The sequence below is a fragment of the Lissotriton helveticus genome, chromosome 7 (assembly GCF_964261635.1).
Source record: "Lissotriton helveticus chromosome 7, aLisHel1.1, whole genome shotgun sequence".
Taxonomy (NCBI): domain Eukaryota; kingdom Metazoa; phylum Chordata; class Amphibia; order Caudata; family Salamandridae; genus Lissotriton; species Lissotriton helveticus.
The window spans coordinates 514,038,214-514,054,405 of record NC_136068.1 but is presented as its reverse complement, the minus strand read 5'-3'; the positions used below and the strand labels follow the sequence as shown (position 1 = coordinate 514,054,405).

The window sequence follows — 16,192 nt, the reverse complement described above, 5'->3', positions numbered from 1 at the left end:
ATTGTAAAAACTTTGATGTACAAAGAGTCATTCCTGGAATCTTCCGCTTCAGGCTCGGTCCCCTCCCCAATCACAATACAGGATAGTTTTCAGATAGTAGGAACACGTGTGGTGTGACGGATCTCATCGGGTGTGGGCCTTGATCTACTATAACTCCTTTGAAGAGGGGTGATTCTTTACAGCTGGGGCCATAAACTACATCTGCAGGGCTAGCTGATAGCCTGGACAATCGGACACAGAGGAAGAGGAGTGTCACAGGGTGCGGTAGTGAATAGGGCGAAAGGGAGGTGTCGGGCGGGCACAGTGTGATTCTCAGGGAAGAGCAGCGCAGATGGGGGGAGGTTTATTGCCCATGCATAAGACAGAGAGCGGTGGTGACCAGTGCCTGGGGGAGATGCTTACGAGGGTGAGGAGCCATGCTACGAATCGACAGCGTGCAGAGAGTGGGTCTGGTCAAGACATCTAAAATGGCTGCCGTGCACGACAAAAGTGTGGCATTTCAAAAAAGGCAAGATGGCGCAGACAATGTTTTTCAACACTTCCTCATTTCCTTCGAATCGAACGTTAACAGACGTTGGGGCATATTACCAAAGTTAAGCGATATTTATCGCTAACGATGCTTACCAACCAATTTTTTACCACTAAGCATCGTCAGAAATTATCGAAGATAAACCTTACTATTATCAAGGTTTATCGCAAATGCGATAATAAACGGCCGCAATGCATGAATATCGCTAAAAACTCAGCGATATTCATGCATTACCGAGCTAATACTCTTAGCCATGTTATCCACCTCCCATTGGATAACATGGCTAAGAACTGCTCAGGGCAGGTGTTACTTTTTGGAGATATTCGCGCTTAGCACGAATATCTCCAAAAGTTGGTAATAGGAGATAGATATCTTGCATGTTGTAATGCAAGTTATTGTGGTATATGGAACTCATACCATAATCTCTCAGGAAAGCAGAAACTGATCCTTTTGGGACCGCCTAAAAAGGCCTAGGGGGTGAGGAGTACTCTACTTTGCCCCCTTTTCACGTTCCGAACTATTTTATTTTACTCTCTTCTGTAATTACACAAAATACCAGCGATAAGATGCATCGGAGACACACAGTGAGAGAAAGGAGGCCGGAGATGAAGAAGACATGTCAAATACACATTGGAGATAATATAGTGGCAGAAGGGAAGTAAATATGAGTAAACTTACCATGTAACATAAAAATGTTGCACTCTATACTATAAGTCTCATTTTATACTACAATCACTTCGCTACAACCTCATAAATTAAAAATAAAAATAAATAATGTCTCAAACAATTTTTGATTTCTAAATATAAATTTATTCTTCAGAATTTTCTAAATTTGAAACAACTAGTAACATGTCCTCATCAGTAATTTCCTCTTCAATCATCTCATCTGGAATCTCCTCATTAAAAGTCTGCAATGATGATTCTTGTAACTCTATGGTCTCCAAACACTCGATAAATTCGCCATCAAGAGATTGATCAAAAAAATCATTCAAGTCATCTCCTCCTTCTGACAATATTTCATTATTGGTGCTGTCCATTTCAATCAATGTAGTGGAATCATTCAAGTCATCTCCTCGTGACAATATTTCATTATTGGTGCTCTCAATTTCAATCAATGTAGTGGAATCATTCAAGTCATCTCCTCCTTGTGACAATATTTCATTATTGGTCCTGTCCATTTCAATCAATCTAATGGAATCATACAAGCCATCTCCTCCTTGTGACAATATTTCATTATTGGTGCTCTCAATTTCAATCAATGTAGTGGAATCATTCAAGTCATCTCCTTGTGACAATATTTCATTCTTGGTGCTGTCCATTTCAATCAATCTAATGGAATCATACAAGTCATGTCCTCCTTGTGACAATATTTCATTATTGGTGCTCTCAATTTCAATCAATGTAGTGGACAATTCAAAAGAAATTGCCACGGTCTCTTCATTGTGAGCCATTTTATTTTGAAATTGCTTGCTGTAAATTGCAGAAAAAAATAATCACTTTCATTTATCGTTTTTAGTAATACATAATATAAAACTAACTTCATCAAGTATTTAGTATAACAGAAGGACTGCAAATAAATAACAGAAAACATTTTTCAAATTATCTTCAAGTGTACAACATAGTTCCCCTTACAAATTAACAACTCACCTTTTTAAAAGTAGCAGAAGTGTTAGTACTGTGTAAATCAAACACCAGAAATTCACCACCAAAAATTCCTCACAAATGTACCTCAGACAGTAGTATCACAAAATGGCTGTGGTTTCCTCTCATTTGACATATATACATAACCAATTAACTTTCATCACACACAAATACAAAACCAAAGTAACATTTTAATTGGTTCTAAATTTCAACACTTTCAAATGTGTTTTCCCCATGCAATTTTCCATAGGACATTTACATACGTCTACAGCCTGAATGGCTGAACGGAATTACACCAAACTTGGCAAAATGGTACATCAAACCTAAGAGGTCAGGAAGGATCTACTATGCCCCCTTATGGTCATTTCCCCCTTCGCTTTGGCCTCCTCTTGTCTCTCAATCCTACCGAGAGACAAGATGGCGGCCGCTACGGACTGTTTGGAATGTTGACAGACGCCGGAGAACCAATCAGCTTCGCAAAGCTCCGTAACGCGAAAAGTACGCGAAGCGGAGCGCTGTTACAGATATATATCTTTTTTTGAACGTTAATTTCTCAAAATCCACTGGAGCACATATATTGAGACCTAGCAAAGGCACATCGGGCTACCAGTCCCTAATATTTTGCCAAGTTTCGTGCAAATCCATTCAGCCGTTCAATTATTATTTTTATTATTTTTTTTTGCCCCGCGGGGCCCTTTTAAAACCTCCACATCAAACCTAGGGGGTCAGCGAGGATCTACTATTCCCCCTTATAGTTATTTCCCCCTTTGTTTTGACCTCCTCTTGTCTCTCGATCCTACCGAGAGACAAGATGGCGGCCGCTACGGACTGTTTGGAATGTTGACAGACGCCGGAGAACCAATCAGCTTCGCTTCACAAAGCTCCGTTGCGCGAAAAGTCCGCGAACCAGAGCGCTGCCTGGTCCGCGCTTACAGATATATATCTTTTTTTAAACGTTAATTTCTCAAAATCCACTGGAGCACATATATTGAGACCTACAAAAGGCACATCGGGCTACCAGTCCCTACAATTTTGCCAAGTTTCGTGCAAATCCATTCAGCCGTTCGGGCTAAAAGTGAGGCCAACCGCCCTATGGAAAACTCAATGTTAAAAACACGTTTTGGGACCCCCCTTTTTTCTCGGCCCCCACTGGACGAACCCCCCCCAAATTTTCAAGGGCTGCTCAGAAACAAAATGTGCCATTTTCCTGAAAATTTCAGCCAATTCCGTCCACAAACGCCAAAGTTATTAGACATAGAATTTTCAAAAAACCCATAGAGAAAAAATCCTAACTATATATACCTACTGGCGACCGCCAGTAGGTAATATATCTATATATATATATATAGATATATATATATATATATATTCAAAACAGGAAGGATCCTTCCGCGATCTTCTCCCTTGTCAGGTGGCGCAATATGCGGCGAACCCTGATGCCGCAAAACTTGAGTCAAAATCCGAAAAGCGCTCGTAAGCAACACTCAGAAGCTGGTTGCTGACAATTGTTATTATTCTCAGGTAACGTTACTATTCTTGTTCTTTTTTTTTTGCCCTGGGGACCCCATCCTCCAGGGCCTGCCTCCAAATCTTTTTTTTAAAAATGTTGACAGGAAGGGGCCTCCCGTGGCCAATTCCAGCCCCGGGGACCCCATCCCCCAGGGCATGGCAAACTTCATTTTTTTATTTTTTATACTGGAGGGGGGCTGCAGCCCCCCTCCTATGCCCCCTTTAGGCCCCGGGGACCCCATCCCCCGCGGCCTTACTTTTTTTTTTATGGAGGGGGCCGTGTGGCCCTCTCCTGGGCCACTTCTGGCCCCAGGGACCCCATCCCCCGGGGCCTGGCCCTCCTCGTTGAGGGCCGTGCTGGGGTTTCCTGCTCTCCCTTTCAAAAATCAAAGCAGTTTGCTGTGGTAGCGCGGGAGCTGCGAGGCTCCTGCCCTACCACAGCAAACAGCAGTGTCCCGGGGTAGGCACCCCGGGACACTGCAGGAGCCGGCCCTGGGCGGTGGCAGTCCCCAGGGCCATCGAGGGCTCCAGGAGGGGGGATGCTCGGCCCCCCTCCCAAAATCAACAAAGCCCTGGGGGGTGGTGGTCCCCAGGGCTGGGGGTCCATCACGGACCCCCCTATTTGCATATTAGTGCGCCGGGGAGGTGGCGGTCCCCAGGGCGTGCGGGGGGGCTTGAGCCCCCCCTCACAGGTTTTTTATTAAAAATAAAGCCCCGGGGGGTGGCGGTCCCTGGGGCTGCGGGGGGCCTTGAGCCCCCCCGCATACTTTTGAACAAAGTCCCGGGGTGGCGGTCCCCGGGGCTCGGGGGGCCTTAGAGGCCCCCCATCATTACTGTCTTTGCCCCGGGGTGGCGGTCCCAGGGGCTGCAGGGGGGCCGTGTGCCCCCCGCTAGCATATTAACTTTGCCCTGGGGGGTGGCGTTCCCCAGGGCAGTGTGGGGGGGGATTGGACCCCCACACTTTTTTTAAATATGCCCCCGGGGGCTAATTAAAAAAAAATAACACTGTTTTTTTTTCCGCCATGAGGTGCGCGTACGTACGCGTTCCCCGCAATTTTAAACAGCAAACCTAGGGGGTCAGGGTGTGTCTACACTGCCCCCTTTGCGTGTTTTGCGCGTTTGTTTTCAGCTTTCTTGTGCCTCGCTTCTACGGAGGTACAAGATGGCTGCCAACACTTCCTGGTTTGGAGTGTTGACAGATACTTGACATCCAATTAGCATGCAGCTCGTGTTCGGGAAGGTGCGCGGACAGTGCGCGCACCGTAACACCTCCAATATATAGTTATGATTTTACTTTTGATTTTCTCAGGAACTACTGAACGGATTTACACCATTCAACAAAAAGGCCCATCTACGAACAGAACTCTACCTTTTTGCCAAATTTGGTGTCATTCCGTTGAGCCGTTCGGGCTGTAGCCCCGGCTAAAGGTCCTACGGAAAATTGCACAGGGAAAACACGTTTGGGACCCCCCTTTTTTCTCGGCCCCAGCTACACAAATCACCCCCGAACTTTCAGGGAAGGAGCAGAGCGGAGCAGGCCATTTTCTTGGAGAAATTCGTGAAGATTTGTCCACCGGCACCAAAGTTATTCCCAATAGAATGTTGCGGATTTCCTATGGAAACTAGGTTCTAACTATAACTACCTACTGGCGACTGGCAGTAGGTAATATATATATATATATATGTATATATATGTATATATTTATTTTGCAAGAGACGTGTTTTAAACCGTAGTCGCAATGTAAGTGTGTCTACTATGTTTACGGTCATGTGACCAAGTAGGTCTGGTCAAACAGGGGGAGTGGCCATTTATCTCACAGCATATAAAAATCTATTTTGTGTGTGATCAAGGGCCTACGGGCCCAAAACGCGTCATTGCTGTTGCTGCTCACCTGCGCCATTAAATATATCTGTGGCCAGATCCTGTGGTCCGTCTCCTTTGTTTGCTTCGCCGATCGACTGGATTGGAGGTGGCTTGGAGAGTTCCTTTCTGTATATATATATATATATATATATATATATATATATATATATATATATATATATATATATATACACAAAAAGAAGCAGATAACTCTGGGTAGTTCTCAAGTTTAGGGGGAAAGGAGCTCCTGTATGGAGCACTCTCAACACCAGCGACACTCTAGATCTGCTCACCTCAAATGTCTACTTTTCTATCAAAGTCTTTAAGCGTAGGATTAGCACAACGCTATCCACGCCGAAATAGAAATGGACAAAGGGGCAGATCTACCAGCCCCTTGCGCGACTTATGCGTCACTTTTCCCATGTTCAAAGTGACGCTGGAGAGATCTATCCGTTAGGTTGACCACTGTGAGATTCGACGCCTCTACTGCCTTTTCGTGTTCTTCTTGCGACTCACCCAGCCAGGTGCCTTGCTCCTTCCTCTTCCTGCCACCCCCACCTCTGCAGGTTTTTCTGCGCCTCTTTCTGGGGGGTTTTTCTTGGCAGATGATTTTGAATTTGCCGTGAAAAGGGGTAGGAACATTTCTCCCTTCCACTGAACTTCCTGGTTGCTCATCACTCGACTCATTTTCCGTGACGTCCGACTCAGAAGTTTCAACTCTTTGTGGCACCTGCTTGGATCGTAGGCTTAGGTCTCTTCTCGGGCAGTCAAACTTCAGGGCGAAGGTCCAACACTGTCCCCTGCAAGTAATCATTTTCATCCCGGATAAATTTCTCTTGTTTACGAAATTTAATTTGCTGCTCATACTTGAGTAGTCTTGCCTTCATTTGACCCATCAGTTCCTCTGCTTGTTTTTATCTTGTTCTTTCTTCAAGAGCTCATCTTCCAATTCTTTAATCTCTAGCAGTGCTTTATCCCCGTCACTCCAGGCATACTTCACTAGTATGCCCAGTGTTCCTTGGCAATATTGCGCTGTGTGTTCAGCCCAGTCTGTAAGTAATTGTGGGTCAGGATTCTCATATGAGGGCACAGTATATACCTGTAGGCCCCTTAGAACTCGTTGTGCGTCAATGTAACTCTGCAAACTGGTGGCCTCCCACCATCTGTGCGTCTCGCATTCATAGAGACGCTCTAATTTGGACATGTTTTCACTCAGTCTATTTCTTGGTTGTCTGTGATCTGAGGCATCTGTATAGGTTTTCCCTGCATCCTGACTTTTAAATATATCTTTGGCTGCCTCCCGACGCGATTTCTCACAAAACATGGCTTGTACCGTGATTACTGTGCCTTGGTCACTTGCATGTAAAGTCTTTTATGTGTATTGTTCTCCCCTCACCTTGCCGCTAATCCTGCACAGTTCGTTAATGTCAAACTCAACGTCGGGAGTCACCGGTGGTGGTATTTCAGAACCTCCACACGCGTCCTACGAAGTGCTCGGCGTCCCTCCTCCTCCTCCGGCAGAGCTTTCCAAAATTTGCCAATGATGTTGTAGCAGATGCAGTGGTGCTTCCGAATGTAAAGCCCACTCCTGGTTTCCACATGAAAAGAATTGAGGAACTCGCAGGCGGGTGCGATATAGCGGTTGTGGACTCCGCTAACAATATCTCACTCCACTTCTACGATTTACAAAAAGAAGATATCGCACTCCCCGGGTGATATTCACACATTTATTTTGTGACCCACAACAGACGCGTTTCAGCGGAAGTGCCTTTTTCGATGTTACTGGCACATCGGAAACGCCAATTGTTTTTCAACAGTATTACTTCAATAGAAATAAGGAAAGGACCAACGCCCCCTAGCTAATGTGAGCGCCATTTTGTAATGGGTAATCCCGCATGTATATACACGCAAACACTTCATTAAAATGATATTTCATTGTGCCATAATGATAAATAAATCACCATTGTACTTTATGCCTGATACATAAACAAGTATTTCATTATGATTTCAAAATACTAAAAGTACCAATGCTAAGCAACCCCTTTACGATCGCATTTCATCTGGCAGATTCTATAAAGACGTGGATCGGCTGTTGCCCTTTTCTTAAACATTTTGTAAACTTTACAGCTCTCATGTCACATTATTTTAAAAAGCAATTTCAGTTTTTTATCATGATTATTTGACACATCGAGAAACATAAAAAATCTCATGTATCATTACACTTGTCAGGATGCAGCTACGGTATCATTTGTATAGGTGCTATTCACAGTTACTTATTTTTGTTTTTTGCGGTAAAAAAATAATAATTATATATATATATATATATATATATATATATATATGTATATATATATATATATATATATATATATATATATATATATATATATATATATATATTGCTCGGGGTCCCCAGAGGAGAAATGAAAACGCACTCTCTCGTCTCAGTATAGTGACAGCGGTTTAATCAACAACCAAAACCCAACGCGTTTCGCTTCTTACAAAGCTTGCTCACGGGATGTTGAGCCAGTTTCTAAGTCCTCCTTTTGAACACCAGGTCATGTGATTTCCTGTGTTATCAGTGGATGCATGCTGGTTAATGTAGTGTCCACTACATTTTCTCCACCAGTTCGCTCCTTTGTGTGTCCATGTACAGTTTATAACTTCAAGGAAAAGAAAAGGGGGGGAGTGCATTTCATGTTATGCAGACAGTTTTATTTAAAACTCTTTGGTGAGTTTATTTATTGTCCTTTCATTCTCTCCAATGAGATTCTTGGATGCAGTGTGCTGGTGTTACATCTTATTATTCACAGGTCAGGTCTTAGTCTGTGGTATCACAGTTTCATTTACTGTGTTTTTTGTTTTTGTATGTGGGTCGCCCTCTAGTGGGCTTTTTTCCCATGTTGGCCAGGGGTCCATTTATGAGGCTCACTATCATCAAAATTAAAGGTGTACATAGAGTTCTTCAGTCAGGTTCAGGCCTCTAGGTTCCAGAGTTCTGAAATTGATGATGTGTTTCGACTCTTTGCGTCTTAGAGTTTTCAGGCGATCACCACCCCTCTCTGATTGTGGAACTTGTTCTATTGCACAGAATTTCAATAGTTAACACAGGAAATCACATGACCTGGTGTTCAAAAGGAGGACTTAGAAACTGGCTCAACATCCCGTGAGCAAGCTTTGTAAGAAGCGAAACGCGTTGGGTTTTGGTTGTTGATTAAACCGCTGTCACTATACTGAGACGAGAGAGTGCGTTTTCATTTCCCCTCTGGGGACCCCGAGCAATATAGAAACGACGAACCCAGTCGTAGAAAACTGCACCACGCTAAGAAATGAGCGCCGACACCAACTTGGGTTAAAACTGCTTCTCATATATATATATATATATATATATATATATATATATATATATATATATATATATATATATATATATATATATATATATATATATATATACCAATAACATAACATATTTACAAAACAAACCATTTAAATAAAAATAAAAAAGTAAACAAAATACATTTCTTACAATGTAATAAAGACATTTTACACATTAAAAAATAATAATTATAAATATTATATTTTGATATAAGCAAAATCATACTATAAATTGTAACAATATAAAATAAATTATAAAATGTTAAATGTAATACATATATTATTCCCACTCCAAATTATACAAAAGTCGGCAAAGTGTTGTATTAAGAATGTATAAAATGTATGACTCCCACTTCACACAAGGCAACAGTAGGAAAACTGTTAAATCACACAGGGACAAATTGTAAAATTCCCACTCCAGTCAGTGCAACAGAAGGGAAAGTGTTGCAATGTGCGGTGTAAAATTTACTATTTCAACTCCAAAAACTTCAACAGTAAGGAAAGTGTTGGATTACAAAGGGGTACATTTTCTATTCACACTCTAGTCTGTGCAACAGTGAGCAAAGTGTTGGATTGCAGAGGGGTAAAATTTACTATTCCAACTCAAATAAGTGCAACAGTAGGGAAAGTGTTGGATGGCGGAGGGGTAAAATTGTCTTTTCCCACTCCAATGAGTGCAACAGTAAGGGAAGTGTTGGATTATGGAGGGGTAACATTTATTATTCCCACTCCAGTCAGTGCAAATTTAGAAACAAACAAATTCTCTTCAACAAAATAATTTCAAAAACATAGTAAACGTACAAAAATATAAATATGTAAAAAGAAAATACAAATATATTTTATATAACAAATTAAATTATATAAATACATATTACAGGGTAAAATACATATAAGAAAAAACTACAAAAATTATGATAATTGAAATACAAAAATATTTTTAATTTACATATATAATTTTACTTCAAAATGACCTATTAAAAAATAATACTTATTAAGTATTTTCATTTTAGCTACTTCCCACCCTATACCCCTACAAAACGTACAACCCACACCTAAAACTTTACTTTAAAAACACATTACTTACACCATTAACATAAATAATTATCAATGAACTAAATATCATTAATTAAAAAGTCATTATTGCTTAATTATAATTAATTTACTGCCCATATTATACCCCCACAAAACAAACGATGTGCTCCTAAAATTGAACTTAACCAAACAATATTTGCACAATTAACATAAATAATTATCAAATGAATAAACAATATCAATTAAAAAGTTAATTCATAATTAAAATTAATTATCTTCCTACCCTATACCCCTACAAAACCCATAACTGCCACCTAAAATGTTAGCTAAAAAATTTAATTACACAATTAATATAATTAGTTATCAATTAAATAATTATTATTAATTAAAAACTAAATATTACTTGTAATTAATTTACTTCCCACCGTGTACCTCTATAACCCCAATAACCCACACCTAAACACAATTAACATAATTAATTATCGATTAAATAATAAGGTCCCTATTACGATGTAAGTCGGAAAGGCTCCGAACACAGGTTGGGGCTTTCCGACTTACATCGTTGGTTTCAAGTCCAACAGCCTTATTACGATGAAGGCTTTTCGACTTGAAAACGCCCGGTTGGCCCAACTGGCTTCCGACAGGATCAAGGAGCCCGTCAGACAGTCGGAGGCCACTTATAATTCCCTATGTATGGCAATTTCACCATGGTAATTATGATGTCGATGTCCGACAGGCTTTTCATTTCTAGCTTTCTGACATTAAAAGCCTGTCGGAAAGTGACTTTGGGGGACCCTAGCAGGGCCCCCTTGAAGTAGCCACCTCTGGTTGGAGGCCTGGGTGGCACCTATCTTGCTCCCCTGATAATCCCTGCACCCAGTTTCAGGCACTGTCAGATGTCTTCAACATAAGGTCTCTGTTACCAGATACCTGAGAGCCTAGCCGGTCACTATAAATCCATTCACAACGCTCAATGGGGTTGGTCTGGATGGTATAGTAGATAGAAAAGGAGAAATTGCTCTTTTTCTAGGTGTCCCCTCACTCACCAGGGTTGCCCCATGGTGACATGCTTCATCATTGGGGCCATCCCAGTCCTCTACGGGCTGGGGCGTGCTGCGACTTGCGAATTACGTAGGAGCACTTGTAATGGACTATGTGTGGTGCGGGTGTGATAGTGGAGTGGACTAGGTGGTGTGTTTAAAATACCTGCCCAGTAGGTTTTCAATAGACTTTATTCCTGCCTCTAGGTGGTAGTATTAAAAATGGGGTGGAAAAATACGGTCCCTAAACGTAATGTGTTAAGGTGTACCTATCAACTCCTGTCAACATGTTTCGTGCATACCCCAAGCACTTCTTCGGGACTACACAGGGACCAGCCCTGTGTTCGCCACTCCTTAGCTCTGCAATGAGTTATTTTTAGTAAAAAGTGCTGCAATCTATAATTAGTGCATGCAAGAATACCTACGTATTTATTCCAAACACGTGGTTCATGTAGTGGGACCTACCTGTGCCCCATGGACTCGTCCTCCGGTCCGGACGCTAGTAGGTGTCTGCAAGAGGGAGGTATTCTGTGAGCAAATTTGCTGGGATACTGAACCCCTCCGAGTCCATGGGGCACAGTTAGGTCCCACTACATGAACCAAGTGTTTGGAATAAATACGTAGGTATTCTTGCATGCACTAATTATAGATTGCAGCATTTTTTACTAAAAATAACTCATTGCAGAGCTAAGGAGTGGCGAACACAGGGCTGGTCCCTGTGTAGTCCCTGAGAAGTGCTTGGGGTATGCACGAAACATGTTGACAGGAGTTGATAGGTACACCTTAACACATTACGTTTAGGGACCCTATTTTTCCACCCCATTTTTAATACTACCACCTAGAGGCAGGAATAAAGTCTATTGAAAACCTACTGGGCAGGTATTTTTAAACACACCACCTAGTCCACTCCACTATCACACCCGCACCACACATAGTCCATTACAAGTGCTCCTACGTAATTCGCAAGTCGCAGCACGCCCAAGCCCGTAGAGGACTGGGATGGCCCCAATGATGAAGCATGTCACCATGGGGCAACCCTGGTGAGTGAGGGGACACCTAGAAAAAGAGCAATTTCTCCTTTTCTATCTACTATACCATCCAGACCAACCCCATTGAGCATTGTGAATGGATTTATAGTGACCGGCTAGGCTCTCAGGTATCTGGTAACAGAGACCTTATGTTGAATATAGTATTTGGAGGGTGAGCCTTAGCTTTTTCTTCCCTCTAACTCCCTTCTCTTTAGTACTGTCAGATGTCTGCCATGCGATGGAGGGATTAATAAAAACACTAATTTCCCTATGGTAGCTTCTGCAATAGCTGGTTTACAGCCACAGCACACGCTCCCTTAGTGAAATGGGAGTGTGTGACTGCACCATGTGCACTTGCATCCTACTAATGAGGTCGGAACTGCCGACGGGAGGTCGGTCGGTCCCTATTCTGCAATGGTGTCGGGTGGACACAAGTCTGCCCGACATTTTAACAAGGGCCTTAGCTGAATCTACAGTTGGATGGTTTTTTGATGAGATTTAGGGGCTCATTACGATGTGTGGCGGAAAGCCTCTGCCCGACAATGTCTCCCAATCGAGTCCGTCCGACTAGCAATTGCCGTTTCCGACCGACGGGTTACAATGCGACCGAACACTGTTTGGTTGGATTCCAATTGTTTCCTGTGGGAGCCCATGTTACGCTGAGAACCATCGTAACACAGGCTCCTATGGGGACATGTGGCATTTTCAGGAAACCTTGAACCCCATGGCAGGCCGCCCATGGTGCCTGCAACACAGTGTAGGATTTTACAAGGGGGTCCCTCAGGTATCCCCACAGCCATCAACCATAGGCTGCAGGGCCAAAGGGACCTGCCAGGGGCCCCCAAAGTCACTTTCCAACAGCCTTTCTGTGTCAGACAGGCTGTCATGAAAAGGCTGTTGGAAAACGACACTGTATACTTGCGGGCGGAAACGCTGTCCATAGTGGTGTACAATGTGGTTCCAACCCAGACGGATACTCTGCAAGTCACTCCGAACCGATTTGGGAACTTCGTAATTGGGCAGGCGGAATGTAAAGTGACCGAGTTGGTCAGAAGGGTTCCGACATTGTTGAAGAGATTCCGACTGTCGGGAGGAGGTTTTCCGCCCGACATCGTAATCGGCCCCTAAGTCGGTCTTGACTTAAATCCCCACTGCCAGGCTCCTTAGGTGCAGTTACAGACGCTACAATCGTGAATAGTCGTCATTCCCCTACCAAAAATACTCCTAGGGTTCTCTAACACAAGGCCATGTAGCAAGGGTTTGGCTGCGTTGTCTGAAATGTTATCATGGCAATCCCCTGGACCCAGTTTTTTAAGTGAAAGTCTCAAAGGTTGGGGAGTCAAAAGATACTGTGGTGGCTGTGGTGTCTCCTTTGCAGTGGACCTTAAGGTACCCTGGTGTACAGACTGCTGAACTAATTCTACAATACAGTGGAGAGCGCGATGTAGTTGTCCAGCAAGCTGCCCCAGGTGCAAAGTCCCACATGCTCAGCGTAAAATAAATTGGACGGGAGTTTTTTGCTGTGCTATCTCTTTCTTGTTTAAACGGGCCATCCAGTGTAAAGAAAATAGCTGTTTTATTTGCACAGTCCTGCATCTTTAACAGTCACCAACAATAGGTATTGCAGAATGTTTGTTTGTTTGATGAGGCCTGCTGGGCTTTTGAGGCATATTGTTACATAATTCACTGGCTGTGCCAGTTTATAACTGATTGGGTTTGTTTACGCGGTTCTTTAGCTTCACATCTGGCCCTACACCCAAACCAGTTTCAAGATCTGTTCTAAAAAAAAACGGGGCCACTGGAAACGGTTTCCATTTGCCGCCATGTAGGGAAAGAGGACTGACAGTTTTCAATTTCGCCATCTTCTCAGTATAACCCAACTGCAAAACTCATCGAGCTGTCAATATGAGGTTTTAAAGATTCAGACTGGTACACAGTTTTATGTAGAATTAGTAGTTGTTAGAAATCTAATCGTTAACATTCTATTTTTCTTCCAAGGGGCAACAGATTTACCTCCATAGCTAACAGGAGCCCATCCGGTGGTCCAGCAAGATGCTCCAACCTGGATACGATGTGTGGCATAGGGGGCGCAGACTGGTTGGATGACGGTGTTGAAGAGGACGGGCCCAAACAGTTCCAACAGGGCGATGTCGTCGCCCATGCTGGAGCTGGTGTAGTTCTCATGGACAAAGATTTGGTTGGCCCGCCGTTTGTGCTTGAAGGGGATGCTCCCATTGAGCAGGTGTGCGCCGAGATAAACTGTCCATTCAGAGGCATAGAAGACGTCTTCCCTGAGGAAAGAACAACAGAGTAGTCTGTTACACTACCAAACATATGGGCGAAGCAGGAATACGTAAAGGGACCAAGTGTTGTCACTTTGAAATGAAGGATGGGGGAAGGTGCAACTCTCAACATTTGTCTTTCCCACCCCAAAACTGAAAAACGCCTTTTGCTTCTGAATACGTAAACTTCCAGGATCGATGAAGGGAAGTGAACTTTTGTGGCAGCGCCTCTCTAATGGGCTTTCAATTTGGTTAAGAAAACATAATACCATTACTATAGCATCAGGAGGTTATTTGTGCTCGAACACCATATATATCTGACGAATGATGAAGGACTGGTGGTGTTCTTTTACCCAGTGCTTTACATGTGCAGGTACTCACCAAAAGGAGCAGTGAGCGGAGTTTAGGGAGGTGCTAAGGTGGGACAAGGGGCGGGGTTAGCTTTTTTACTTTGCCAAGTTGTTTGCAAGAAATCTGCATGCATTGTTAGAATGCCAGATATATCTCACTAATAACTATATATATGGCACTTACTAATAAGAGTTTATTACTACCCAAAGTAGCCTTTTTTAGCATCCTTAAAATAAGAAAAGATTGAGGAAAAACAGCAAGGTTCTAAATATATGCCTTCATGTTTGCAGGCAGGTCCTTGCTGCAGGGTCATAACTCACTGAGCTAAATTACAAGGATATTAACTATTGACCTGCAGGTAACACAGGGCTCTATGCAACAAAAACAGTAATCAACTAAACTATCTACATAAAAAAAAAAAGAATCTGTGACTTACATGTTGCATGCTGTGCTTTCCAGCAGACACATTGATCCTCTATGCACTTTTATGGTAAGTTAAACCCTTGGTTAGAATGTACACAGATCTTTCTAGCAAGTGCATTAACCTTCAGAGTTATCCACTTTATTGTGATTTATGATGCCCCGAGCTCACTTACTTATGGGAAGGACCTGAGCTTTCTTGTTCTCACGATTAGTGAATGCGCATCTGCAAAAAGCGAGGAATTCATCTGGCACTATTTTCATTCTCACTACTAGTGGGTGTTTCTGTCAAACCTGGAAACCAGAGTTGCTTTCGAAGAGACATAATGTGTATAACTTTAGTGAGCAGCATACTCTCTCTCTCTCCCTGCTAGAGGATGAGAAATGCTGACACACATACACTAGCGATATTGCTGTTGGTGGCTCACCCTTTCAACATTCCATTTAATGTGGTTGGAAAGATGTGGTGGAAGGAGTAAACACGCTGCAGATGGGATATCAGAAAGAATGAAGTATCTACTGGGCTGATCTGGCTGCACTGTTTGTTATAAAAATACACACCATGATCCCGGGTGTGTTAATTCAGCTAATAATTGATATTATATGCCTCATATACTTACTATACTAAATGCCAAATGCATTCTTGCATTTGCATTTGTGGATGAAATAAATATTAAAAAGAAAAGGAACAGGCTTTCAAATCACATTATAAATGGCAAGATGGTCTTTCTGAATCAAAATATGGCCAATGACGTGAAGTACTGGTTAGGAGATGGGGCTTATTACAAATTAAATATGTTTTCTGTGCTTGTACCACATAACTTGTACAGACGATCACCTGGGAGCACACAATAAATACAAAATGTATGTTTTCCTGCTTTTGGCATTCGATCACTGTGTTCAATAAATTGCAGCCATGAGTGTGAAGAACACACACATACCTAGCCATGCAACACGTTTACTGGCTTCTGATAAAAATGCAACCATGTACATTCATGTGGCTTGTAGGCCGAGGTGGTTTAACACTGGCTGCAAACATCTCTGTTTAAAGAGCATTTCACATTTTTCACTGGACTGACAAGGTCAATAAAATAAAAATCAGCAGGTTTGGTAATAAG

General features: G+C 42.6%; 1 protein-coding gene across 1 annotated transcript in view; it reads right to left on the bottom strand.

Annotated features, from left to right (window-relative positions):
• LOC144766850 (polyserase-2-like) overlaps positions 1-16,192 on the bottom strand; it is a 1,745,029-nt gene that overhangs the window by 870,131 nt on the left and 858,706 nt on the right. Inside the window, exon 6 of the mRNA XM_078650565.1 lies at positions 14,035-14,312. Coding sequence (XP_078506691.1) covers positions 14,035-14,312 — 278 coding nt within the window. The remainder of the gene's footprint in view (positions 1-14,034; positions 14,313-16,192) is intronic.